Genomic DNA, 27750 nt, shown 5'->3' with positions numbered 1-27750 from the left:
GGCCCCAGCTCCACAGCCCCGGCATGCCCACCGGCCTCGGCTCCAGCCAGGCCACAAACAGCACCCTGACTCCAGGCCCTGAGTGACCCCTTCCTCCAACCCAGGATCCTAACCAGGCAGCTTGATGGTGAGCAGAGACCCAGTCATGGGGAGGTGTCCCCTGGAGCTGCCAGAAGCAGACACTGGGCTCCCTAGAGGAGTCACTGTCACCCCAGCCCCAAGCACGCCTGCAAGTCACTTCTGAGCAAAGAGCAGCACGTGGCCAAAGAGGCATGCAGGTGAAGTCAGGCAGAGGCTGCAGGAGGCCCGAGCTACCCCAGCCCCAGCGTTTACACAGGTTTGCAGCTGCACGGTACGTTTACAGGGAGAAGCGACAGACATCAGAGATCTAACCAGAACCAGAAACTCTAAACACAGAGTACATTTGGAAGCGAACCAACAGCCCTTTAGAAATGATGAGACAAGACACGCAACGCTGTGCTCGGTGACGTACTTGACATCAGCCTGGACACGGCAGGAGAGAGAAATGGTGAACTGGAAGACAAGTGGAGTAAGTTGCCCAGAACCCCGCAGGGAAGGGTCATCAGATGTTCAGAAGCAGAGGTGTCAGGGGCAGGGTGGTGGGGGTGAGCGCACATTCGAGTGGCGTCTCACAAGCAGAAGGGAGACGGTGTCTGAAGAGACAGGCTGAAAGTCGGGAGAGCTGCTGACAGACACTGACACTAACTCACAGGCTCGAGAAGCCAGGGAGCCCCCTGGCAGGACTAAGAACTGAAAGCCTCAGACTCCTCTCTGCCAGAAGGTGCAGAGCACCATCAACAAGGGACACCCCGTGCGCGTCCCTTGGCCTCAGCCCAATCTGGCCTCACAGGAGCCAGAAAGGACACATCCTCTTACTCAAGCTAAAGGGAGGCATGTGCTAAGCTCAAGCTCCAAACCCGGCAACAGCCCCGGAGAGGGATGGCTGAGTAAACGGGGTCCAGACACAGGAGTGCAACTTCCAAACTAACCGAGTGAAAAGTGAAACTGCAACAAGGCCCTGTCAATCTAAAAAGACAGGAAGGAAGATAAAAAAGACCAAGGGAAGAAAAATAGGCAGTTGGTTTAATCCCAACCATATCAGCTATCAAGTGTGGTTTACTCTGGGAAAGGGACCCCTGGAGCGCAAAGGGTAAAAGGCCGACAGTGATGGCAGGAGGGGCAGTGGCAAACAGGACCGCCGCATCTGGGGAGTGGTGCCCGCTGTCTAAGCGAGAGCCAAGCAGGCCGTGGGAGCCGCACTCTGGGGCAGGTGCAGGCGCTTCAGGCCGCAGCCACAGGGAAGGATGCGCTGCCTCCCTGTCCCCTGGCGTGGGGGTCTCCAGATCACAGGTGCCGGCTCCATCCACCACGTGGACCCAAAGAAAGGCATGCCCAGTGGGCCCTGAGCTCTGGAAGCACTGGGAGCAGAGCAAAGGCTGCCTGGAGGCCTTAGCGCAGAAGCAAGGGCCCTGGGGACTGGGGACCCACAGGGCCTGGCACAGGCCCGGTGTGGACACGCTCTGTCCTGAGAACCCCATGGCGGCAACTGGAGTGTCACTGATGCGCCAGTGGTATCCTCGGGAGCCGGGGTGGCAAATGGAGACCTTTCCTGGCTCGAGGAGGGCCCTGGGCCAGGGTCTTGCTCATGGATGATGGTGGATGGAGGCCCGGCAGAGCACCAGCCCCAGAGAATTGGCGAGCACTGCCCAAGAGAGCAAGCCATCTCCACCCGGCCCAGTGCCAGGGCCTCCAGGCTCCCACACACAGGATTAGGGGGCCCACAAATACTTGGTCAGGCGTGGGGACACCAGAGCGTGGAACCCCATCCATCCCTGCAGGTGGGTGAGCACCAGGTACCTGTCAAAGGGCAGGGGGCTGCCCAGAAGGTTGGACACCACAGAGGCACAGTGGTGGGTGGCCAGGGCAAACACGCTGTGCTGTGCGGCCTGTAGGATGTGCTCCTCTCGGGTCTCCTGCAGCTTGGAGCGCAGCACACTCACAATCTCGGGCACCTGTGGGCAGGTGGCAGTCAGGCCAGCGACAGGACATGCCCACGTGCGCACCAATCCCTGGGGCCAGGGAAGCCAGCACCCCTCACCCGCCGGTGATGTCGGGGCTCCTTGCTCCCAGCCCTGATGAAGAAGGACAGGAGCCAGAGCCCTGAGGGCCAAGGGAGATGACTCATGGCCCCAGAGTCCATGTGGGAAGGGACAGGAACCCAAGAGGGGCCTGCTGGCGGGAGGTGCCAGGACAGACAGAAACACACACACAACCTGAGGGGACAGAGTGGGAGGGCCAGGCCACGGGGGTGAGTGCTGAGGCTCACAGGGTGACCCTGCCTGGACCCCTGCAGGCAAGACACAGCTGCCCACTCCTCACCGGAAAGCGCTCCGTCTCTCCTCCCAGGCCATAGGCTTGGCTAGGAGGGGCGGGCTTTCTGGCCGTGGCGGCTGAGCAGCAGCCGATGGGCAGCAAGGGCACCCGGTGGCCCCAGCCGATGGGGTGCCGCCCCGCACCGTCCATATTGGACAGCTAGGAAGCGTCCTGGTATGAGGCGAAAGTTGATGACAGTGCTGGCCACGGCCCCAGGGACAGGGCCCCCTGCATGGGGCAGCTGGCGGTCGTGGGCTCCACCCTGGGGCAGGGCTGGCTGAGGACCCGCCGGGGGCCCTGGGCCCAAGAGCAGAGGGAAGGGCCCGCCAAGCTCTGACGGGACCCATGCCCACAGCAGGGACAGGGGCAGGGGGGAAATGTAGGCACACGTGTGGCCAGCCTGAAGGAGGGGCTCTGTCACCACAGTTCTCAAAGGATTTGTAAACATAACCAAGTCCTCTTTCTATGACCGGAGTCCACAAGGCTGACGACCTTCTAAGGACCTGGGCCTCTTTGCTATGGCTCCGCCCATCGGCCCTGACCCTCAGCCCATCCAGCTGCGCCTCCCTGACCAGCTGGCTGCCGCCACACTGAGCCTGCTCAGGAAGCCTGGCGGGAGGGTGGCCCTGAGCCAACTGTGGCTGGGTTCTCGTCTTGGCCGTTGGCGTGGGCCCAGTGACGTTCGTGGGTAGATGGGAATTCACAGTGCCACTGGAACAGGCCACACCGTCTCTGGGGCAAGGAGCGTGGTTCACTCCAGTCTCCTGGGCTCTTTCTCAGCCATGAGGGGCAGGGCTCCCCAGAAGACCCCAGGCCTGGCTGGCTGGCGCTGGTAGAGTTTTCGTGGGTGCCGGTGATGGTGGCGCCCTGCGGAGGCCTGTCCCTCACCCCAGGTTCTCAAAGTCCCCTGGAACATAACTGCCTGTATGTCTACTTTACTGCATTTCAAATTTCTGCGTGTAATTTTTTCCCTGTTTCCATTTGCTCCCTTGGGTGTCAGTCTGAGACACTGTCTCAGCTCATCTGTCTCTGTTGTCTTTGCTTCTGCAGACTTTCTCAGCAGCAATACCCATGAGCCCCAAGAGCAGCTTGGACCTCTCTGGAGCCGTGATGGTACTCCAGTGCTCAGGTGTGGTGGCTCTGGCTGTGTCCGCACCGGGTTCTCGGTTTCCCGGGACTGGTGAGCGGGGCCCACCCTGCCCAGGGGGCTCAGGGCCACCTCAGGCCTGCTGGGCTGCTCCACATTCGCCCTCAGCAGCCCACACCCGCAGCTCCAGACTGGGAACCCTCTTCATGGGGTCCCCCCACTCCTTAACCTGCACAGATTTTTGTGGGCACGGCTGCCTCACCCAGGCACATGCCCAGGAGGAACCACTGGGCTGGGGCACCCTCTGCCTCGGGTCTGCCGGCCATCTCTGTGGAGCGGCGCTGCTTCCCATGCCTGCACGTTGGGAGGCAGCTGTTCGTTCCTGCCATGTCCCTCTGCGCCCACCTGACCATCCTGGGGTGTTGGGGCAGGGGTCAGCCCGGCCACAGGTCACCGACTAGGACTCCTTTTTCTGATTCGGTATCAGAGAAACTCAAGTCCGACTGTCCAAGTGTCTCTGGGGGTCCCCCAGCAGGCTCTCAGGGCAAGAAAGGAAATGGTACCAATGGCGCTGATGCCAGTGTCCCTGTCACGTGAGCTAGAGGGGCCTGCTGCAGACAGACTGGAAGCGTGAGGCAGGGACACCACCCTGGGGTAGGTGTGCTGAGTGGGTCTGCAGGCTGAGCCGGAGGAGACAGCCTAGCAGCTCTGGAGGCCGGCAGCCAGCTCAGCACATGGGCCCCGGGAGAGGCACCCTGATTTATCCAGTACGGGCAGGACTCAAAACTACTAGTAAACTTCTAGAGAAAAACGGAAATCTTCGGGACACTAGATTTGGTAATGACTCCTTGGAAATGAGCCTCAAAGCACTGCATATGGAGCTGCAGCAAAAGACACAATCTAGGGAGAAGACAACCTATGCAAAAACACCTGCCAGTCATGTATCTGATAATGTGTTAATTTCAGAGTACAAGCAGCTCCTACAGTTCCAAAATGATATCGAATCCAATAACCTGATCTGCAAATGGGCAGGGATGTTGACTTCTCCAAAGAAGACAAATGGCTGGCAAGCATATCCACATCACTCACTGCAGAGGAATAGCAAGTTGAAACCAGTATGACATGCTGCTTCACACACATCAGGGTGGCCACTATTAAAAACACAGGCATTGACCAATACTGGCCAGAACCCCCGTGCCCTGCTGGTGGGAACGTAAACGGGTGTAGTCACTATGGAAAACAGTATAGCAGTTCCTCTGAAAATTCAAAATAGAATCACCATAAGATCCTGCAATTCCACTTCCAGATGTTTACCCAAAACAAAATAGGATCCTGAAGAGATATGCCTTTCACCCACGTTATACAGCAGCATGGCTCACAACAGCCAAGAGAAGGAAGCAGACCAAGTGTCCACGACAAAGGAACGAATCAACAAAATGTGTGCATGTATATACAGACACCAGGACCACCAGCGGCCATGGCCTGCAGTCCGGCTGTCCCCCTCCCCCCACACAGAGCCCCAAGGCTACCTTTCTACCACTCAGAGCTGACCCAGGAACCCCACTCAGTGCAAAACCTGAACCTTGGCCCGTCAACCCCTGGCCGTCGCTTGCAGTCACACCCTCCTCCATCCTCCTTCCACTCCCTGCCCCACAGCCTCAGGCCCTGGCTGGGGTCCCACAATGGCACACGTTCCCCTCCAGGCGCCACACCACACACACCCCCACCCCCACCTCGGCAGGCGGCCCCTCCACACAGGGCTTCTCCACTGGCAGCTCCTGCTTCGCCTCCCCCCAGAAAACACCTGTGAGGGACCCATCCAATACAGGACTTGTACCCAGAATATACAAAGTACTTCTGCAAACTGGTAAGAAAAGCACAGACCACCCAGAAGAAAATGGCCAAGATCACTCTCCTCATGGAGGAGATCTGAGTAGCCAAGAAACATGCAAGTGTTCCAGGTCATAAGCCACAGAGAAACGTGCGCGAAGGAGCTGGGACAGCCCCGAGGCCTTCTGACAGCCCTGGGACAGCTTTCCTGCGGCCCCAGTCACTTTCCTGGCCGTGTCTCCAACCGGAATGCACCCTCAGGTCCAAAGGAGCCTGACTCCAGCAGCACTTGTGCTCAGACTGGGAACTGCCCAGCACTTGCTGAGGTGGGCGTGAGGGAGTGATGGGGCGACCCACGTGGGCCAGGCCTGGAAGACACACGCCGTCCCACAGACGACGGCCATGCACGCCAGACGTGAGGCTCCTGCTACACGAGGTGCATCCCAAGCCCTGCTCTGTGCTGCAGAGAGCTAGTGGCACCCTGTGGAGCCAGCTGGGGTGCCAGGGGCTCTGGGGTTGGTAGGGCCTCTGCTCCTGTGAACCCCAAGGCTGTCCACTTAGCACAACCCCCCTTTTCTATTGCTATGCTTCACTTTAATAGGGAGCTTAAATCTTTGTCCAGGCATATGGGAACGCACCTGCTGGGTCATGTAGTTCATAGGACTCACGGGCAGCCATGAATCTAGCACTCATCTAGCAGTCACCTGAGCTTTGGAGCCTGTTCAGGCCTCAGGACCTGAGCACATCTGTCAGGGCGGCTGGCAACTGTTTGGGGACCACGTGGGCCGCCACGTGAGCTCATGGCCAGAAGGCCTCAAAGGTGATGATGGGATGGTGGATAGGGCAGGATCTGCGTGTCCCGGGCGCCTCTGCTCTGGGCTGGACCTGCCGCGGAAGCCTCTGTGCCAGCACCTAGTGACCCTGTGGACCCCTGTCCTCACCAGCAATGTGAGCAGGGCGCTCAGCCTGTGCCGGCTCAGTGCCCAATCACAGACCCTAGCACTGGCCTTTCCCTTTCAATTGCCTTTTCTATCTTTACGTTCTGAGCAGTTACTTTCGCCTAGTTCAGTCTTCAAAGAGAAGAGGAAGATTTATCCCATCAGGCCCACAGGGAGAAGCGCAGAGTGCTGAGGGCCAAACCTTCACCGAGCAGGGAGTTGGGTGGGGAGCCCCAGGTTACCAGCCCTGCCCACCGGCACTCCTGGCTGACCCTCTGGACATGACCACGCCCACGCCATGCCCCCAGGGAGCTCTAGACCAGGCCCTGGCCCCGCCCCCAGGCCCCACCTTCTCCTGCAGCATGTTGCCCCGTTCCTTCAGCAGGCAGTTGATCATGACGCTGGCAGCTCGCGAGCAGTTCTTGTCGGGATCTCCCAGGCTCTCAAACAAGGTTAGCAAGAGGTTGATGAGCTGATCTGGAGGGAGGCGCTTGGCAATAAGCTAGGAGGACAGTTGTGTCAGGAAGACAGAGAGGAGGGGCTCAGCACACCTTCGGGGCGTGGCATCCCAGGGACAGCTTCTCAGGGAAGGACTGGCCCCTTTCAAACCCCTCCTCCAGCCCTTCCCACCCTCTTACAGGCCCTTAAAACCTTTAGAGCTTCTGCCAGTGCGGGGTGGGGTGGCCCACGCCCAGGACCCCTACCCAGACTGAAGCCAGGTCTAGGTGCAGCCCTTGGCCTCCAGGCCCCTGGAAGGGGGTCCCTGGGCATCTGCAGGGCCCAGGTCAGCACCCTCCCAGAGGCTTCTCCTGACCAGCGGGGTAGACTAGGAGTGGTCCTGGTGTGCAGCCTCTCTAGAGTAGAGTCAAGGGCAGATGGGGGCATGCTCTATCCTGGACTCCCCAGCCTCAGAGGCTCCAAAGCACCCTCAGCTCCTCCCACATAAGAGAGTCCCTGTGCTCCCTCCACATAACAGAGAGCAACCAGAAGTTAGGGCAGATAAACTCTGTACAGAGAAGAAATAAAATCACAAAAGTGGATGAATATTTAGAAAGTCTGACCCCCAAACATGAAGTTCCCACTCCCCCTGGACTCCCCTTGGGCTGGGTCTTTGCTTCTCAATGTCTCAGCCTCCCTGACCCCCACAAAGGGCCCTGCTAACCCCCTTCCCTTCCATCTTCAGCAGGAGAGAAAGCCTCCAGACCCCTGAGGGTCATTTCCAGTCACCAAGTGGAACAGAAGCACTGTCCTGGCTTGGGAGTCACCGGGTGGGCTAGGGCAGCTTTCTCAACCTTGTGCAGCCAGAAGCTGAGCTCCTGCCACCCCCTACTGGGCCCCGGAGGGTGGGCACAGCAAGTGCAGGAGGGGCGGGCTGGTGCTGGACACAGAACTCTGATAAGACCTGCCTGCCTGCCCAGCTGGCACCCACACAGCCCGTACGTGCAAGGAGCTGCTGCAGCGGCCACTGGCAGGTACCTGGGCAATGCTGTGGCAGGTATGGAAGAGAATGGCAGGGTCAGGGTGCACCAGGCCATCTTTGAGGCTGAGGAGCTGCTCAGCCACGTCGTCCTGGTAGTCTCGCGAGAAGCCTGCAAGGCAGCAGGGCACGTGGGGTGGATGCAGGCCTTCCCTGGCCACCAGAGGCCCAGCCTCTGCTCCCTCATCCCCCTAACACACAGACACTGCTGCCCAGCCAGGGGGGCTCACCCACACAGGTCAGCTGCAGGTATAGCAGGGAGTGGATGCAGCTCACAGCCTCTCGGCGAGTGGCAGGCCAGAGGTCGGCGCACCGTGGGGAGAAGAGGCCAATGAGGAGGCCCAGGTTGTGGAAGGGCACCAGGGCCTGGAGAGGCAGACATAGGGGTGCTGTGGGGACTCTGGGGGCAGATAGCCAGAGATGGCACTGGGGCTCAGGAGTCGCTGGGGTGGGCAGGTACCTGTACCCCCTGGACCCAGATATGGGCAGGCCTGTGACCAGAGGGCAGCCCGCCCCCAGCCCAGGGTGGGTCCCAAGAGGGACGAGAGCTGGGAAAGCAGCGGTGTGGACAGGGCACGGCCGGCTTCTGATCACTCCTCAGACACGTGGAATTCCTGCCCCAAAAGCCAAGGGGTGCTACACAAGCCCTTTCATCCCCATGGGGACTGGGCCTGTTCTTCAGAGCCTTTCCTGCTTTCCTCGAATACAGAGCCTCTCAACCGTGCTCTGAGCAAAGGGCCCTGTTTCCTACGCCCCAAACTGGGGGACATCAGCTACCCACCACCCACACACAGCCCACACACAAGTGGCTTCCCTGGGAGGGGCCACCACGCGCCTGCCCAGCACAGGCTCTTGAAAGGTGTGGGGCTCCAGGCTGTTACTCCTCCCAAAACCAGGGGGAGGCTGGACGGGGGTTGAGGGCCACCAGCTGCGTTCCTCTCCACAAGGGCAGAGCCCTGTCTCATCACGAATGAAAAATGAACTCTGGTTGGACCAGGGTTACGTGAAAAACAGGCCACGGGAGAACCTGGGTAGGAAAAGCTGTCTAAGCCAGCCAACAGACCATGCCCTGAACACAACAAAAAAATAAACACTGCCAACCAACGAGCATCTTGCTTGAGAGTTAATGGCTTGGGGCCACCGCCAGTGTCCACCTTCCTGCAGTCAGCAGCACAAGCCAGCAGGTGTCGAAATGGTGAGAAAGGCCAAACTCATGACCTTTGTGAATGGCTGTGGCTGTGTGTCTGAAGAGCAGAGAATTAACTAAACACTCATTAAGAGTCATAGAGAAATTTTATTCCTTATAAACTACCCAGTTCCTACCAGTTCCTAAGTATCCAGAAGTCCAGTTCTCCTGCCTACCACAATAAGTAAATGATTATGTACAGTGGAGACAGCAGCGACAGACCGTGCCTCTGCTAGGGCCGGGGGCTGGGGTGGCCAGGTCCACCATTATCAGCACAGGAGCCCTTGGTACACTCCTGTCAAGGCCACGCGGGAGCGTAGGAGGACCATGCCCGTCTACCCTAAAGCCAGCAGAGTAACGGCCTCGTAAGAACAACTGCGAGGTTCTAACAAGGGAAGAGGAGCTGCTGAACCCCAACAAATACTAAAACGCAAAGTAACCACGGGGCTCTGGGAGGCGCTCCTTCCCACTGTTCCAACTAACGGTGCTGTCTTCTCTGCCGCGCTCCAGGGGTTCACAAGTCCCTACCTTGGCCCGAGCTGCGGCTTCTGCCTCCAACACCCATCACCCTTCTCTGTGTCGGGCAGGCTCCTAAGGATGAGGCTGCCCATCAGGTTCAATGCTGAGTGGCCAGCCCTGGGGACACTTGCTGACCCTTGTGGTCCTCTGTCCACAGCCCAGGAGAGGACAGTGCCACTCACAGCACCAGGCAGTGGGAGACGAGAGGGCCCCATGCTGTGGCCCCAGGCCAAGGGATGGGCATGCGGCTGAAGAGGGGCCTCGCAGGCCGCCCTGGGGCACTCACGCTGATCTGCAGGTGTTGAAGGAAGAACTGCAGCAGGCAGGCACTCAGGCCGACCGCCCGCACCCGCTCGTGGCCCCTCGGGGACTTGATCCATGGGCTCAGGTGCTGAGGAAGAAGGGGCTTCAGTAGGTGCAGCTTGGGGCAGCCTCCCTGCCAGGCCACCCTCTGGGCACGGGGGCCAGTGCACCAGATCAGAGTGGGCCCCCTGGGCAGCGCTCCCCAACCCCCTCGTTCTGTCCTGCTGATGTGGCTTACGGCCACGGCCACCCCTGGCGTAATCTCTAGCCATGCCCATGCAAGGACATGGTGTTCCTAGACACCATCCACCATCATGATGGCCTCAGAGGGTCAGGAGTGCCCATATGGGGCACCTCAGGGTCTCTCTGTCCAGGCCCCATGATGGGGGAGCAGAGAGATCAAGCTCCGAACCCCTGTCTGCTCAGACTGCACCCATCTGCATAACCCCCAGGCCAGAGGGGCCCTGCCCACTGGCTCGCAGGCCGCCCCCCGCTTGCACAGAGTGCCACTGCCTGCCACACACCTCCACCATGACCTGCAGACCCAGGGGCGTCATGTTCCACAGAAGAAGGCTCGTCAGCAAGTCCTTGAGGACCTGCACGGTGTCCAGGTACAGGGACTGGAACAAGAGAAGCTGCCAGTCCTGCTGTGAGCCCCCACCCCTGGACAGGGCCACCATGGGGGCCGCTGATAGCTCCTGGGGGCTGTCCCCCACCTCCCACCACAGGGGTCGCTGATACCTCCTGGGGGTCCCCCCCCACTGTGGGGGCCGCTGATACCTCCTGGGGGCTGTCCCCCTCCTCTGGCTCCGGCAGCACGGCCATGACACGGTGCAGGCAGCTGTGAATCAGGTCCGCCTGCACCTGCTCCTCCAGGGCCGGCTCCAGGGTACTGAGCCGCCAGTTAAGGCCCAGCTCTCACGCAGAGGGCCCCCCACAGCCGCCCCCCAAGGAAAGGATACACCAGGTACGTGCAGGCAAGCATGGCCTTCTTCCAAATGGGCGTCTTCAGCGAGTCTGGGGGCTCCGCTCTGATGAACTCCTGGGAGAGCAGCCGCAGGGCAGCCCTTGGCCAAAGCTCCAGCTTGCCCCCGGGTCAGGCCCCACAACCCGGGGGCTCGGTCCTCCCCAGCCCGCCCACACTCACCACCATCTGCGCCACCAGCTCCGCCTTCCTCGAGAGGTGGAAGGAGCTGCCGTGGGCACTGCTGCAGATGGCCTGGGTGGCCATGCACACACTTTGCACCAGGCTCAGTCTCAGGGCCGGGTCCTGCAAGGACAACTGGGCTGTGGGAGCCACCAAGGCCCGAGGCCCAGGGGCTGAGCCCGATGGGAGGGGGCCACCCACAGTGGCGAGGCCAGGGCGCCAGCCACTCTCCTGCAAGCCAGACGTGGACTCCCCTCCAGTCTACGGGCTCTCGGCCAGTCCTCCACGTAGGCCAAGATGGGTCTGCGAAGGAACCCAAGGCCTTTGGCTGTGGGCCCAACCTGGGGGTCCCGGGGTCACAACCCTGGGCAGATGACTGCAGGTTTGCCAGGCGCCATCCAGCTGCCTCCCCCAAGTGGAGGGGACGCAGCTGCTCTGGCAGAGCCCCAGCAGAGGGCTGGCCCCCAGCTCTAAAGGGCTGAGTCAGAGAGAGAGTTCACAGAACAGCCCTGGCCCAGAGACCCCAGGAGACCCAGGGTGGCGGGGGTCCGCTCTTCAAGGGGACAGCCCAGCCACTCCCAGAGAAGGTTCCCAGGTTAGTGCCAGAGTCCACAAGGGAGTTGTGTTAGTGAGGCAGAGGCTGTTGCCTGGCTGCAGAACTCCCCCAACCAGGCGCTGGCAGAGATGGAGTGGAGCCAGGAGAGGGGCACACTGAGGCCCCTGCCCAGCCTGGGAGCCACCACCTCCCCTCCGTCCCCCCAACCTCCGGGGCCTGGGCCAGGGCAGGAGCTCCTAGGCCCTAGAGGGCCGTCCTGCAGGCCTTGCCTGAACTGGGACTAGGATGCCCCAGGAGTGCCCCGCTGCCACCCCGGCCAGCCCAGACAGAGGAGAGAGCCCAGGCCCCGCACACTGTACCTGGGTTTCTACCTTTATCCCCAGAACCTGGACAACAGAAGTGAGACAAGTCACATAAGCGGCTCCTGAGGCAGCGCCCCGCCCCAAGCCTCTGAGACACCCAGAAGACGCCCACCTTGGTGCTGAAGCACTGGGACATGTTCCAGAACAAGTCCGCCTCCACCCTGGCCAGCAGCAGCTCGCGCGGGGCCCCGGCTGCCACGTGCCCATAGCACAGGATCAGCGCACTCCTCACTTTGTTGGCCTCACTCTCACTTCGATTCTGAGAAGTCAGAACTCTGTGACAATCACACCCCCAACAGGAGCCGCGCCCTCTGACCCCAGGTGCCAAAGAACGGCAGAGCCAGTGTGAAGGAAGATGCCACTTGACTGAGGAGTCTGGGGCCTGTTGGGGACCAAGGGTCAAAAGGGAAAGGACGCAGGCCGGGACCACAGTGGGAGGGGCAAGCAGGCGGAGGGGCTGGGGACTGAGAGCTTCCAAAGGGCCAGGTGGGGTCCCCGTCTTCGCTTGGGTAGCTGCCCAGGGCCCCTCTGTCCTAGGGCCCTGTTCATACTACACCAGCCCGAGACTCCGGCACTGGTAACCCTGGTCCAGGAAGACGGGCTAAGGTAGGAGCAGACAGCGCAGATGCTCCCCAACAACTGGCTTCAGCCCATGTGCAGCCCCCACTAGCCACCAGGGGGCAGATGACACACAAACCAGGGGTGGGACAGGAAGGGGCTGCTCCCATCCTGCTGCCCAGAGCCGGTTCGTTGCCCCCCACCCCAGTGTGGGAGAGAGCCCACACATGCCGGCCCCACCCATGAGGAAGCAGAGACTGGAGGCCAGCTCCCTGCCCCACCCCCGGCCTGCAGGGCACCGAGCCCAGGAAGCTCTAGGACCAACGCTGTCCGCCCTACTGAACCTCAGCATGCTGGCACCACAGCTAAGGCAAAACCCCGGGCCAGCCCACCCCAGGCCTCCCCCTCAGCTGTCAGCCTGACCTCGCTACCTTAAAAAGGTTGAAAATGCCAGCAGATTTTCTGAATACGTCTGACTTCACAAAGTCGTCCAGCTGGGCCAAGGTGTCATCCAGGTGGGAGATGGCACAGATCCCAAAGCAACAGGCAAGGCCCTGGGGAGGCACAGGTGCACTCACACCTGGGCAAGGTGGGGTGGGGAGGCGTGCACACACACACACTGGGGGGCAGCCACCTCGTGCTCCCTCTCCTCCTGGTATCGGGCCGTCTCCAGCAGCTCCCGCAGGTGCTTCCTCACCACCTTACTTGAAGCGGCACCCAGGGTGGTCCCGACACATTTGTACAGGAAGTTCTGCAATGAAGCCAGACAAGGGCTGGTGCCAGCTTCCCAGTGGAGGGATGCCCCTAGCGGGGCACTCAGTGCCTGCACCACAGACCAGACACACCACTGCACACCACTGCAAGGGCCAGACGTGCTCTGCGCACTGTCTGAGGAGCAGCAGGTGGGTGCGGAGCCCTGCGTCTCCAGCCGCCAGCCCACAGCCTTCTGCTCCAGGTCCTGCCAGGACCACAGCGGCCATCAGACAGGCTCAGGGAGCAAGAGACGGAATCAGGGGACAGGATCGAGGGCCGTGCCCACAGCACTGCTGGCGGTGTGTCCTCCTGCACCTCCTCCTGGGGGAGCTCCTCCTGGGGCTCCCCTTCCCCCTCCCCTCCTCCTGGGGCTCCCCTCCCCATGCACCTTCTCCAGGGGCGTCCCGTTGTAGTTGGGTAGCTGCTTGCACATTTCCAGGGTCAGGTGGCAGACCCAGGTGTTGTCAGACACGACAGCCAGGGAATCCCGGAGAAACTGCGGACAGGAACTCAACCAATGAGGGCAGGCTCGGCCTCTCACTGGCCGGCCTAGGGGAGAACCCAAAGCCCCAGGTGCCACAGGCGGTGACCACAGGTCCTGTGCCATAGCTCCGAATGGCCGTAGGTAACTTTGAAGCTGAGACAGAAATTCTGGGTGGTCAGGTGTGCAGCACATGGGGCACTGGGGCCTCAACCAAGCAGGGGACAGGATGGAGGGCTCTCTGGCCAGAGCAGCCCCTGTGATATGACCCCATCGCAGCACGCAGTCCTCACCCCAGAGACACCCGCCTGTCCCCGCGCCCCTCCCCACCACCATCAGGTCACGGTGAGCACCACCATCTGGGGGCACGGTGCCCCCAGCACCCACGGCCCAGCCCTCCCCACCCGGGCAGAAAAGGGCCTGTTCCCAAAGCAGGCTAACTCTCGTCTTCTCCTCTTCTCTCACCACCAGCAGCTTTTCTTCCCACTCCTTCTGTGACAGGGTTTCTTCACTGTATTCTGAAATGACCAGTCACCCGTTCAGCCTGGCGGACAGCAGTGGAGAGCTCAGAGTCCCCTCCACCAGGCCCAGGCCCCTTCGGCTCCAGGATAGAGGAAGAAAGGGCCCACATCCAGTGAGCTCGCGGGTGACACCAGACAAGGAGCATCTTTCCAGCCCACTCTCCAGGCCCTTTCCTGAACCACAGCAAAGGCGATTTCTTCCAACTTATAAAACCTTGGTCTCCAGTGGCCAGCCTTGATGCCAACAGGCAACAATCGGGGTCAGAGGAAGAGCGGCAGCGCCCACCCCTGGGCCTCACCGTCCAGGTGCTCCAGCAGCAGGGGGATGGCGGTCACCCACCGCTGACCCAGGGCCGGGTGGATGTCCTGATGCAAGACATTCAAGAGGCGCAGCGAGGCTGCCCCGCGACCGTCCCCCACGTAGGGATGGGAAGACACGGCCTGCAGAAGGCAGAGTTGGGGTCTCCACCAGCGTCCTGGGCCACAGTGCTCCACCTGAGGCCGAGCACGGACACCCAGGTGGGGGCAAGGAGGCCCCAGAGACACAGCTCCCCAAATCCCTCCCGGAGTGCCTGATGGTCCTTCCCGGGGAAGTGACAGCACAAGGGTGGGGCAACAGGGACTAAGGGAGAGTCCACCCCCACCCCAACACCCCTCAGAGTAGGCACTGCCTGGAGGCCACCTGGCTAGGAGGAGAAGCCACTGGGGCCTGAGCAGCTGCTTACCAGGAGTCTGGTGGTGATGGCGTAGGGAGACGGGAGGTGCACTGCAAGGATAGAGACCACAGCACTCAGGGCTGCCCCCTTGGGGGGCAGGGGGGGAGGGCTGGGCTGGGGCAGGGGCACACCGTTGCCGTTGTACTGGATGAGGGGAGCATGGGCCCCCGCCTCCTGCCTCTTCTGGGCCAAGTGCACAAGGCTCCTGCAGAGTGGGCTCAGCGCCCTGGTGAAGCGAATGGGGACCAGGAACTCAAGCAGGTACGGCCAGAGGACCTGGGGGCAGTGCAGGGTGTGTAGGAGCGTGGCCTCCCTGCACTGCAGCCTCCTCACACCCACAGCCTCCCCACACCTGCTCCCAGACCGAGGGGTCAGGAGCAGGGTGGTGGGTCCCCCAGGGCAGGGGTGCTCACCTCGCCCATCCTGTCCACAGTGGTGCTGACCAGGTAGAGAGTGCTGACGCTGATGGCCCTCACGCTATCGGCCGCCAGGGCCTCACTGTCGGCACCCAGCTTCTGAATCTGGGGGCGGGAGGGCAGGATGCTGTGCACTCTGCTCTGCAGGTCACCAGTCGTGGGCTCTGGCCCTGAGGACACGGCCTGAATGGAAGCATGACAAGCCCTGCCCAACCCCTAAGGAGGGGACCATCCCCGGTCACTGGCAGGACACTCGCCCTCCACTAAAATCGCCCAAGAAAGCCTGCTCCCCGGGCCAAGCTCCAGCATCCAGACTAGAAAAACTGTGAGCATTTCCTGAGAGCTGCTAACCGCATCCTCACAGGTGGTGTTCCGTCCTTGTGGACGCGGTCATTGCCTGAGAAAATGCCATTCCCACCAAGAACACAGACAAGCCCTGCTGCCCCACGGGCCAGTGGTTTCTCTCAGACCCAAGGAGCCAGTGCTCCAGAGCCCAGCTCCCTGGAACCTTCCAGGCAAAAAAGGACTCTATTCTCTAAATTCTGAGTCTTCAATTCATGCTTTGAAATTCTGAAAAGCAAACACTGAAAACCAAGCAAAAGTGGGAAAACTGCAATGACTGTTGGAGACATTTGGCCCCTCTCACCAAGAAATTAAAGATCGAGAAGAAAAAAATAGAGATGTTTAGGGCCTGAATAGCAAGTTTTAGAGCATGCTCTAAAAATATAGATAAAACTTTATACCAAATACACACAATCAACGCTGAACGCCTGACTGCCTATTAGGGTTATTAGGCCAAAAAGAAAATCTCAGGAAACACTTAGAAGCAGAAATATACCTGGCCAGATTCAATGCAATAAAATTACAAGCCCACAGTAGCCACAAAAGGCTGATCACCTAGGAAATTATAAACATCCAAGTCACTGGGTTCTCGACATCCAGGCAAAGGCAGCTGGTCCACGTGGGGAGAAGAGTCTTTACAGTGAACATGCTGCGACAACAGGACACCCACGTGCAAAACACTGAGCCTGAACCCACATCTCACGTTAAACAAAATGACCTCAAGCTGGATCACAGACCTTGTGTAAAACTTCTAGAAGCAAGCATGGGGGAACATCTTTGTGGCTTTGGGTAAAGAAAGGATTTACTAGTTACAACACCAGAAGCAAGAGCTATAAACAAAAACCCAATGACGTGGACTTCTAAAACATTAGCACTTCTGCTTTTTGAAATACAATGTTAAGAAAATAAATGCCTACAAAGCAACAAATTCGTCAGAAAATATTTACAAACCATAAATCTGATAAGGGACTTGCATCTAAAATATATGAAGAGCACTTCTGTCCTGAAGAAGAAAGGCAACAGCCCAACTCCAAAGCAGGTAAAAGCTGTGAGCAGGCACGCAGACACATGGATGCCAATATCACTGGTCACAGGCACAACGCTAGCCTGTCACAGTGGCTAGAAAATGAGACACACAGCACTGACCTAACCCCGTGTGCCAACAGAGCTGCTGCTGGGGCCACGAGATGGCACAGCTACTTTCAAAAACCACCTGGAAGCTTCTTATGAAATTAAACATCTCAGCACCTCACAGTAGCTGCTTACACGGGGGGACAAACGCATGCCCTGCAGAAACCTGCACCCTCACTTTCACGGATGCTTTATTCACACCTGTTACGTGGCTAGCAGACTAGCACACCCCCAGAGTGCCACTCAGCAGTCAGACGACAAACCACGGGTCCAAGAGACAACACGCAATGATGGAATAGAGGGACGGCGTGCCTTACCTCAGCCTCGGGGGGCAGAGCGCACTGCTGCACGATGTACTCGACCATGGCCTTGCCGCCAGGCTGCTCCAGGTAGCCGTGGTGGGCCATGGCACTGACCACCTGCACCACCACCCGCTTCACCTGCCCAGAGCAGGGGGCGCAGGAAGGGGCCTCAGAGGAGTGCTGGCCACAGCATGACAGCCCAGCAGGGGCCGGCATCTCACCCCCGCTCTGCCCACACCTCCCGCCTTCCCCCAGCCCAGCACCCCTCTCTGGGACCCTCCCCCTGTCCTGGTCACACCTCTCCTCCCCAGATCCCAGGTCACATGTGTGTCCTGAGTGACCATGGGCTGATGGGTCTGGAGGGACTGAGCCATGTGGCAGCCTGAGGGCCCCTAGGCTGGGTGCTTCTGGCCACCGACACAGCGGGCAGGCACTGGGCCCCTCTGAGGGTGGCACAGGGCACAGGAGCCCTGAAACAGACGCAGCTTCGGTGGTTTGGGCTCCATTCCAGTAGCTTCTGGGACTCTCACAGACAGTCCCCAAGAATGGGGTGCAGGATGAGCACAAAGGCTGGGGCAGCCGCGGGAAGGGGACCCACTGCTGCTGAGCCCAAGCAGGGAGGGCCAGCCCCGCCCTCAGCTCTGGGGTCACCACCAAGCTGTGGATATCCTGCTGGAGTCCAAGCACCTGTTCCCTGGGGCTTCCACTGTACCAAGTCGTCTAGCCCTGTGACTCGGGTGGGGCATCAGGCCACCCAAAGGGCTGGATGCCTAGATCTGCATGACGGAGGCCTGACAGAGACCCCAGACACAAGGCTGGGGCTTCCCTGGGCAGCCCTCCATGCGAGCCAGCACAGCGCTGCCCACAGCTCCACAGGGCCAGGACGAAGCCTCCGAGTGCCCAGGCCACCCCATGGGCGTCTGTGTGGCTGACGCTCACGTAGGTCTTTTTGGTGTAATGGCTCTTGAGTTCTGGGGGTTCTTCTAGAGAACGATCAAGCCCCAAGGTGGTCTTGAGGATTGCTTCCTAGCTTCACACCTGGTTAACGCATCAGGAGGAAGCTGGGGGCCCAGACATGCAGCTCAGCAGACACCCAGGCCTGCCGAGGCCTGGTGTGCTGAGGTGGCAGCTGCCTGTCAGCGGTGGCCATACCGCCTGTCGCTGTGCAAGGCTGCACCAAGCTGCCCGCTGACTCACCTTGTTGTTGGTGTCCAGAAGAGGGAGCTTCATGGAAGAGAGAATGACGGGTTTCTTAACTTCCATCTGAGCAGCTGCAAGAAACCAACAGGGGGCTCAGCCTGCCTGCCGATAGGCAGACGCCGGGTAGCCCTTCCGCCACGATGCGGGCCGTGCTGCAGGGCTCTGGCCTCAGTGTGGCCCTCTGCGTGGGGGGAGGAGAAGGCCACCTAAGCACAGGCCCACTTATCTCTCTCCGAGGGAAAAACGACTTTTTTCAGCAAATGACATTATTTTATCCGATTAAGAAGTGAGGAGGTTAGAAGTTCAGGGCAGCAGAGCTGAGTCAGGGGTCCCAGGTTCAAGTGTGGGGTGAGGGCGCCTCCAAGGTCATCAGAATCTTAGCACCACTCCCTGCTCCCAGCTCCAACCTGAAGGCCTGACGTGGCCACAGCCACTGTTTAGCAACCAAGACTCTCACACACACACACACACACAAATTCAGGTGTGAAAACCATTCAGGCTTATTGCTGATTAAAACTGCTTAAAAGCAAGAAACCTGAACTCTCCTATCCAGTTGTGAGGAAATCTTCAGACACATGGAAACCAGGGACTTTCCACAGAACTGGCCTCCACTCCTCCACGTCTAAGAGACAGCGGAGCGAGCTGTGCCCATGGCCAGGCCTCCACAATGAGGGGCCACTGCAGCAGATGGCTGCAGGTGGGGGGCGTCGGCAGGACTCAGCCACCAGCCCCCCATGCCGAGGCGCCATGGCCTGCCGACTACAGCCCCTGCCAAGGGCAAACATCAGAGATGGACAACCTGCTGGCAGGCAGGTGAGCACCACTGCTGCAACCCTTCAAAAAGCAGGGAATTTTGCGAAATAGAAAGTTGGGGAAAGTATTTTAAGAACTCAAAGCAAAATGCTCCTTTTCATGCTGAAGATGGACAAGGTGGGCCTATCCCATCTCCGTTCCACAAGGTACTCACCCGCCGTGTTGATGATGTGCCTCAGAACCTGCAGGGTGCCCACACGGGTCCTCTCATTGCTGGTGTCCAGCTTGGGCAGCAGGAAGGCCAGCAGGCGGTCCGGAGAGCAGCAGGCTACGGGCAAGTGCTCATCAAGACCGTCTTGCTCCCTGCTGGTTGCCTGCATCCCCCAGGCCCAGCGGGGAAGACAGACGCTCAGGGCGGTGAGCACCCTGATGAGACCAAGGGCTCCGCCTGCATACCCAGCACGGTGAAGCAGCGCAGCACCTCCTTCTGGTTGCTCATCACCAGCGGGCTGGACGACTCCACGGGCACACAGATCTGTCCAGGACAAAAGACAGTCAGCGGCTGGGGGTGCTGGAGGGGTGTCTCAAGCTTCCAGAGCTGCAGGTCCTCAGGTGCGCTCACCTGGGTGAGGAACCCCTGCCTGCGCCAAGACACGCTCTCAGGCCCTGTGGTTGGGGCGGGGACGCAGGACACACAGCTGGCCCTCCTCCTGCACCCCACCCCACCCACCAGCAGCCAGGAGAACAAACTCCCCAGACACACTTCCTGATGAGGAAGGAGACAGCGGCCCACTTTCTCGGGCAGGACACGCGAGCACAGAAAGCGCTGGAGTCTGTCCATCCAAACCGAGACAGAAACGGAGCTACCCTGGCAGGGGTGCAGGCAGAGGCTGCAGGCGGCTGCGCCCCTGGGCCCCACTGCACCTCTGTGGGCAACACTCTGGGGCTGAGTTTGGGTGGCGCCCCTGTCCCCACTCAGCCCCCAAGGTCACAACAAAGGACCTGCAGGGCTCTGAGGGGACCCGTGGGAAAGCCCAGCCTCCCAACCAGAAGGGAGACGTGGTACAGGGATCACAGGTGCCACCCCAGCCTGGCCCTGCCAGTTCCCAGGGGACTGGAGCAGGTGGAGCAGGTGCAGGCAGGGCTGCCAGGCTGGCTCCAGGTCCCCAGGGCCCTGCTGCCTGCTCCCGGGGTCACTCAGCGACCCACGGAGCACCTCCCACCAGGGCTGGGGACCAGCGAGGGAGCAGCTTGGAAGCAGACGCCCCAGGGAGCCTGCAGAAGATGCGTGAGGTGCTCAGAACTCCTCGGTGACTGGAGCACAAACCGCTGCTGAGTCCAGGCGCTAAGGTTTGCAGTGATTGATTAAAAGGCGATAGATCAGAGAGATAACTAGTGACGAGGGCAGTCACCTGGAAAAAAGATAAAACTAGCTTTTCACTCTTCCTCTAAAATACACTCTAGACAATTAAAAAGTATAGGGGAAATGAGAGAACCTAAAAACTCACTGCAGAATTGGAAAACCTTTTTAAGTACAGCAAAACCTGGAGTGTATAAAGAAAGATAAGTGATGGCTTTAAAAAATTAAATAATGTTCCATGGCAAAAAAATACCATAAGCAGAGCCACAGATAACAATAAAGCAGAAACAAATATCTACATACATGACACAAGACTATAAATAACTGCTACAGACCAATATGGAAAAAAAACACCCTAAAATCAACAGAAAAACAAAAGACATGAATGGAAAGCACTAAGAAAAGGAAATATCACACTTTTCTAGCTTCTCAGCTTTTCCACAAATATTCTCCTTTTAAACCTCCCCCCGCCCCCCACAGATTACAGTTTTTAGTTTCAGGCCATCACTTTGTATTAAGTAAATAATACTCCATCTCTCATTTTTTCCTCACTTTTTTCCAAGTTGTAAACTTTTTCTCCACAGAGATCTTAGGCATTCTTCGCTAGGTTAATTCCCTGATACTTTACAATTAAGTTTCTGTTGCTACTGTAAACACCTTTTTTTTTTTTTTTGGTACTTTATAGCTGGTCACCACTGATGGGGGAAAATACTCTTGATTTTTACAGGTTGGTCTTGTAACTGGCAGCCTTGCTGAACAGAGTTCTAGGACTTGTAAATAGATTCAGTTCTTGTACGAATGAACTTCTAGATGAGTGCATCAACCATCCAAAACAAATATCTGCTGGGAGCAGACATGGCGGGGGCCGGAACAAGGCAACCCTGCCCTCAGGGCTGTGCCGCCTCACTGAGCATGGGGAGCAGCGGCCCGCCAGGATGAAGGGTGGGCAGGCGGCCAGGCGAAGGCAAACCACAGGTCTGTCCGGGGTCCTTCTCTTCTGCTTCTCTCCTCCAGGATTCACCCCAGGCCCTGCTGACACGCGACTGGGGCCCCTTCCTGCTCTGGACGGTAAGGGAAGGTGGTCGCTCCTATCTACTGTGATGCAAACTGTATCCATCACATGTATGATGCATGCTGATGGATCAGGTATTTAAAATTTGCCAAGTAAGAGAAGTTCCTTTCCCATCCTGGTTGCTAAGAGTTTCAGTGACAAATAGGTGCTGAACTTCTTCACAAGTTTTTTCTGCATCGCTGAGATCAGAGAGAACCTTCCCACAGCCCCTCCCGCTGGGGCCCATGTGCGGTGAGTAGGAGGTGGGCAGCCAACTCTCCTCCGCACAGACCCTCATGCCAGCTCACCCGCGGGCGCCCAGACTTCTCTGTGTGGTCCTGACTTGGGAGTCAAGACCAGTCCCATAGAACCTGTCAGGCAGCTCCAGATACTTCTCTCATTTCCAAGCCCACCTGTGTGAGGTGGAAATGGGCTATCCCTCAAAAGTCTGGAAGAGGCAACCTGAACACCACTGGGTCCCGGATTTGCTGTCAGAAAGGAAGGGCGTGGAATGTGGTCTCCATTTCTTTACTGGTTTAGTCAAATTTTCTATTTCTCTTCTACCAATTGTGACATTTTTAAGATTTTTCTAGGCATCTATCCACCTCATAGTTTTTCAGGCTCATTACAGCTGAGAAGCCCCCTGAAGCCTTTTCTCCAGGAGAGCCTTAAGGCCCTCCCCTTGCTGGCCTCAGCTGCTGATGCGGCTCCTTTGCTCCGCCTGAGCCGACCCTCGGGGACCCGCAGGCAGCACAGACACTCCCCCTGCCCTGCTGGCCGCCTCCTCCCCTCCTGCCCCTGCATGTAGGGCTGTCTGGTGCCCCACTGCCTGAGTCAGTGTACCCCTAAGGGCTGCACCCAGACGACTCAGGAAGCCTGCAGAGGTCCACCTGGCTGGACCCTCACCGTGAATCTTGCTCCCTGGGCCCCTCAGCAGGCACCCCCATAGAAGGAGCAAGCGCCCAGCCCCAGCCTGCTCATAAGCCTCTCCACCGGCCCACCTGAGCATGCAGAGCGGCAAGGAGAGAGTTGAGGTGGATGTCCAGAGTGCGGCTGCCCACACTCACGGCTGCCTCCAGGATCTGGCTGAGGCTCTGCAGGGAGGAGTGGCCTGTCAGGACCTCCTCGCCCCCAGCCCCGCCCCACCCCACCCCACCTGGCTGAGAGCCTCCCAGCAGGACACCACCCTGGGGCTGGAGCAAGGAGGGAGTGGTGCCAGGAAGGGGGCCCTGTGAGGCCAGGGGCCTGGCTCTCCAGCTCTGCCCACGTCCCTTGCTGAGGCCGACACCTGGCCAGGGCCTCAGCCACTGAGGCTCACAGCCACACTGTGCGTACCTTGGACACATGGACGGTCTCGGTGTGCTTCTTGTAGAAGGCAAGAACCCTGGGCAGCAGCTTGGGGAGCTGCTCCTCCAGCTTCTCGCTGGGGAGCAGGTGGCTCATGGGCCCCAGGGCCTCCACCACTGCAAGCCGCAGCTAGAAGGGGCAGGGACACTGGTCAGTGGTGGGGGGACAAAGGCAAGGAATCCTCCACCATGGACCTAGAGCAGAGGCTCCTGCGAGGTGGAGGGAGTGGGCCCAGGGAGAAGTCAGAGCAGCCAGGCAGCCTCCTCCCTAATGCATGGAGGCCCCAAGGTGGGGGTGGGACCTCAGCAAAGCAGCCCAACGCTGTGAGGACCTGCAGGGGAGACCCCACAACACAAGGCTTGGCGTGGGCAGGTGGACACAAATCTCTACCAAGATCTGCGGGATGGCAGAAGGGCCCAGGGGTCTGTGGCAGGACCCCCAGGCTGGGGAGGGAGAGGGCAGGTGCAGCCACCAGTCCCCACCCACAGAGCATACCTTCGCTCCCCCACTCTGTAGCCACTGGTGGAAAAGGATGTCGTAAGCACCAAAGATGTCTGAGGCAAAGGCGTCCTTTCTGACTGTGGGGTCTGGGGCCTGATCCAGGTTGGCCAAGTATTCTAGGATACTCTCACTGAAGCGCTGCAGGGCTGCAGTGACCCCAGTGGTGAGGCGGCAGGCATGGTCACGCTGGCTCTCACCCAACCCCTCTAACATCCCACACCCGCCTGCGAGACACCCTCCTGAGCACCCCGGCCAGGCTCAGGACTACAGGGTGGAGCAGGGTGAAGGGTCCCCTGACTCTTGTCCTTCCCAGAACCTGAACATGACTTTTCTAGAAATTCAGTCTCTGCAGATACACTAAGACTAGGTCACGGTGGGGTAGGGTGGGGTGGGGTGTGCCCTAACCCACCAGGACCCTGTCCTCGTAAGAAGACAGACAGACATATTGATGATGGAGGTAGACGCTGCAGTGACGCAGCCTCAAGCCCAGATGCCCAGATCGAGAGACACCTCCAGACACCAGGGGAGCCTGGAAGGACTCTGTCCGGAGTCACAGAAGGTGAACGGCCCTGCCAACAGCCTGCTCTCAGACACTGGGCTTCTAAGCTGTAGAAGACAGCCCCGTTGTCTTAAGCCCCTGATTTGTAGCCCTGTGTCACAGTGGACACCAGTACATGACCAACCTCTCCCAAATGCCACCAGGCCACCACGCCCACCTGCTCTGGTCTGTGGTGCCCACCTCTCCCCTCACAGACACACATACCACATGCTTTCAAGGGCTGCTCTCCAAGATGGCGTAGGACCCCCCAGGGCACATGCAGGAAGACCCGGGTATGTGAGCCTGGGTGCGGGTGTGGTGCTTAAGGTGGGGAGCACCAGCCTGGGGGGGCGCGGTGTCCGTGCAAGGGACGGTGCCATGGATGCCCAGGCAGGGAAGCCGGGGGACCCACTTAGGTGTAGACCTGTGAGTGGTCAGCAGGGCCTGGACTGTGGGTCAATGGAGACGATGGGACCACAAAGAGTCAGAGGCCAGGACCTGGCCACGCAGCCCCACTGAGGCCTGGGCAGTGGAGGAGATGAGAACTAGATGGCTGGCAGCATTGTCGGCTCACAGCTGGCCATGAGGCCAGAACCCACCCCCAGGATCTTGACTGACAGGACCACGTGCTCCAGCTCATGACCTCTGACCTGGACCACTTGCAAGACTACTTTCTCAGCTTATGCTTTGCAGCCCAGCCCTACACCTACAGGAAGGCAGCTACGGTCACAAGCACTCAGAGAGCGTATAGGACCTCCCTCCTCCGCTGGGGCCCACAGCAGGAGGCCTGCGTCTGGTTGTCCTCCCACTGAAGGTGCCTTGGGGGAGGGGGTCTGCTTAGGTGGGCCCTGGTCCCTGCCTGCCACCCCAACCCCTGCGTCCCCCTACTCTTGCTCCTTGAGTTGCTCAATCAGACTACTGATCAAGCTAACCAGGGCTTCGAGGTACCCTGTGTGGGAAGGGCTTTCAGGATAACAGGACATCAGGTGGCCAGAAGTAGAACCACCCCCCTCCCTGAGTTACTTACCAGGTTTGTACTTTTAATCAAGGACACACTTGCCTCAGGTAAACGAGCCACTCAAGCCCCTCCCCCAGCCTGATTTTCCTTATTCCAGAAGCAAACACCAGGTTTGGGCCTCTCTCTCCACACACATGTGCGCAGTGTTCCCCACGTACCCCAGGCCGGGGCCAGCCCGTTCCGTCCACCCCTCCAGACCCCCGTGGCTCTGAGCCCACCACTCCCTCCATGACCAGCTGTGTTCTGACTTAAGGACCATCTGGGGTTTGAGTTCCCTCGTTCTCCAGGCCCAAGTCACTGTGGCAACCTCCACACCTCTTGCCACACATCCTGAGGCTCCTCCAGCCTCACCACATGGGCCACACACTTCCGGATCCTGCCTTCTCAAGGAGCCTCTCTACACCTTCCTGCTCAGCAAGCCTTGGGGCAGGGTGCTGACTCACAGTGGTGCCTTCCGCTGGAGCTTTCTAGCATTCTCCCTCAAGCAGAAGGCAAGCCCTTGGCCTTTTCCTGACCACCTGCCCCGAGGAAGCTTCCCGAAGCAGGCACGGGGAGGGCCTCTCCACCTGTGGCAGCTCCCACAGCGACCCCCTCCACTTTCTCTGTTCCTTCTATCCAGGGTGATTATCCAAGACTGGCTTCATGGCTTCACTTGCTAAGTCTTTTCTTTCTGTTTTCCACATACTTGCATTTTTGGCTCCATTTTCTAGAGGATTTCCTCAACACTTCCACTTCTACCTTCCATTTTCATCATGTTGCTAATTCCCAAAAGCTTTATTGCATTGTCCAAACGTAGCTTCTTCAGAGCAAGGTGCTTCTGTTTTATGAATGCATCTTCTCTTGTCTCGATGAAATATCAACCAGGTTTCCTCTCCTACCTGTTTTCCCCTCCCTCAACTGTCTGCTTCCCCTAGTCTCCCTTTCTGTCTATTTTGCTGCTGCCTCTCTCATTAGACCTTCCTGGTGGGTGGTGAGCTGTGGTTGCCTGCCAGCGCTGGCAGTGTGTCCAGGCCAGCTGAGCACCTGTTGTCTGGATCCTGTCCATCCACCTCTGCGGCCCTCCTCCCCGCCCTCCCCCTGCCTGGCCGCAGCATTCTGCGAGCTGGACAAGAACCTCTGAGTGCACACACGCTCCTATTCTGGGCCCCATGGCCCACCTGGGCCACCTTCCTGCACAGTGAACACAATCTGCCCAGAATCGGAGACTGCCTGGAAGAACAAGAGGTCCCAGTCCTCTTGTGGCCCACCCAGGCCACGGATGAGCTGATGTGGACCCTCCTGGCCTGACTGAGGCTGCTCCAGTGGGTAGGACCATGTTTCCCTCAACTGCAGACCTGGAGCGCTGTCCGTGGTGAGGAGCACACACCTCAGCCAGAGGGCGGCTGCAGGCAGTGTCTCCTGGCCCATCCAGACCTCCACACACGACATGGCAGCCAGGTGAACACTGTAGGCCTGCAGCCTGTGAGGGGCAGGGCCTCCTGCACAGGGCTCTGCAAGTCCTGGAGCGATGCCAGCACTTCCAGCAATGCCAGGGACCAGCCCTCAGCTCCAACACAGGCCCTCCTTCTCCCTCCCGGCTGGAATGAGTGCTGTCCTTGGAGCTCTTTTCCCCCAGCCCCCACAGCTCTCCCCAGTCCCTCCTGTGTCCCCCCAGCTGGGATGTGTACTGTCCTTGGCGTGCTTCGCCCCCCCCCGCCCCCCCAACTCTGCCTCGGTCCTCTCTGTGTCCTGCCCCTGCACTCTGAGCTCAGCAGTGATTCCCACCCAGCTGCTCAGGGATCCTGTCACAAGTTCCCTTTTCAGCAGAAACCAGGTCAAAGAGGGTTTCAGTCCAACAGCCTGCTATCACCCACATGTGGGAGGGGCCCTCAAGAGGAAGGCGTGGAATAGAGAGAATGGGAATGCCGCAGCTCTGAGGGGCTAGAGCTCTTCCTAGAGTCCCTGAGAGCTGAGGAACCTGAACCCAAAGCCACCATGAACAGGAGGGCTGCAGCCCAAAGCTCTAGGCCCCAGATAGGAAAGTCCCCTGGTGTGCACAGAACAGGCAGCTTCACTGGGACTCCTCTGCAAACACCAACTCTCTGCTTGGCTACCAGCCTCCCAACCCCTGTCTCGATGTGGCCACAGCCTAACCACGTCCCTCTAGCCTGGCCATGGGGGTGGAAGCCCAGGACCTCTAACAGCCTGGGCTGGGGATTAAAAAGGGTCCTTAGGGCTTCCCTGGTGCTCCAGTGGTTAAGAATCCGTGTTCCAATGCAGGGGACTTGGGTTTGATCCCTGGTCCAGGAAGATCCCACATGCCTCGGGGTAACTAAGCCTGTGCGCCACAACTACTGAAGCTGGGGTGCCTCGAGCCCATGTTCGACAAGAGAAGCCACCGTAACAAAGAGTAGCCCCTACTCTGCACAACTAGAGAAAGCCCTCGCCAGCAACAAAGACCCAGCAAAACCAAAAATGCGTGCATGCATGCTAAGTTGCTCAGTCATGTCTGACTTTTTGTGACGCTATGGACTGTAGCCCACCAGGCTCCTCTGGCCATGAGATTCTCCAGGCAAGAATGCTGGAGTAGGTTGCCGGACCCTCCTCCAGGGGATTTTCTCAACCCAGGGATCAAACCCACAGTGACAGGTGGGTTCTTTACCACTAGTGCCACCTAGGAAGCCCACAACCAAAAATAAACTATTTTAAAAAGAGGATCCTGTCTTCACGGGGCCTCATGGGCCTAGGTGTTCCCTCTCCCTCCCCTCAGTAGCAGCTGTCTTCCTGAGATGGGAGGGGACGCTAGGGACACTAGGAAGCCAAGGGACAAGAGCTGTGTGCAGGCCACTAGAAGAGGCCAGGCTCCCTCAGGCCCCATGTTTCAAGACTCTCTGTTCCCCCCTATAGGAGTGCCCTCCTGCCCATCAGGAGTCATGCCATGAGGCACTGCCCATGGCACACAGAGGGTGGGAGAGTGAACACTC

The 27750-nt window shown here is 59.1% G+C and overlaps 1 protein-coding gene across 50 annotated transcripts in view; it reads right to left on the bottom strand.

The window, feature by feature from the left end:
• The window catches only part of MROH1 (maestro heat like repeat family member 1), a 49696-nt gene that overhangs the window by 4418 nt on the left and 17528 nt on the right, over positions 1 to 27750 (bottom strand). For 8 of the 50 annotated variants that reach the window (XR_015141263.1, XM_086337803.1, XM_086337800.1 and 5 more), the window contains exons 7-32: positions 23226 to 23377; positions 22719 to 22859; positions 22385 to 22477; positions 19429 to 19507; positions 19187 to 19300; positions 18217 to 18290; positions 17035 to 17157; positions 15242 to 15427; positions 14960 to 15104; positions 14838 to 14878; positions 14412 to 14553; positions 14057 to 14109; positions 13499 to 13606; positions 12992 to 13108; positions 12789 to 12911; positions 11912 to 12058; positions 11797 to 11823; positions 10882 to 11004; positions 10697 to 10776; positions 10476 to 10626; positions 10259 to 10369; positions 9718 to 9822; positions 7957 to 8092; positions 7726 to 7838; positions 6599 to 6751; positions 1879 to 2033 (exon numbers count right to left, since the gene is read on the bottom strand). Coding sequence is in view for 46 of the 50 variants with exons in the window: in XM_086337803.1 (XP_086193929.1) it covers positions 1879 to 2033; positions 6599 to 6751; positions 7726 to 7838; positions 7957 to 8092; positions 9718 to 9822; positions 10259 to 10369; positions 10476 to 10626; positions 10697 to 10776; positions 10882 to 11004; positions 11797 to 11823; positions 11912 to 12058; positions 12789 to 12911; positions 12992 to 13108; positions 13499 to 13606; positions 14057 to 14109; positions 14412 to 14553; positions 14838 to 14878; positions 14960 to 15104; positions 15242 to 15427; positions 17035 to 17157; positions 18217 to 18290; positions 19187 to 19300; positions 19429 to 19507; positions 22385 to 22477; positions 22719 to 22859; positions 23226 to 23377 (2992 nt within the window). In the remaining 4 variants the exon portion in view is untranslated. Of the gene's footprint in view, positions 1 to 1878; positions 2034 to 6598; positions 6752 to 7725; positions 7839 to 7956; positions 8093 to 9000; positions 9504 to 9717; positions 9823 to 10258; positions 10370 to 10475; positions 10627 to 10696; positions 10777 to 10881; positions 11005 to 11796; positions 11824 to 11911; positions 12059 to 12788; positions 12912 to 12991; positions 13109 to 13498; positions 13607 to 14056; positions 14110 to 14411; positions 14554 to 14837; positions 14879 to 14959; positions 15105 to 15241; positions 15428 to 17034; positions 17158 to 18216; positions 18291 to 19186; positions 19301 to 19428; positions 19508 to 19594; positions 20037 to 22384; positions 22478 to 22718; positions 22860 to 23225; positions 23378 to 27750 lie in introns of those variants that run through there. The other 42 variants (XR_015141266.1, XM_086337822.1, XM_086337833.1 and 39 more) reach the window with 23 other exon arrangements.

The sequence above is a fragment of the Bos grunniens genome, chromosome 14 (assembly GCF_055505025.1).
Source record: "Bos grunniens cultivar Pamir isolate PY7600 chromosome 14, Bosgru_T2T1.0, whole genome shotgun sequence".
Taxonomy (NCBI): domain Eukaryota; kingdom Metazoa; phylum Chordata; class Mammalia; order Artiodactyla; family Bovidae; genus Bos; species Bos grunniens.
Note: the sequence above shows the minus strand (reverse complement) of the source record. Positions and strands in the feature narration are given on the sequence as shown.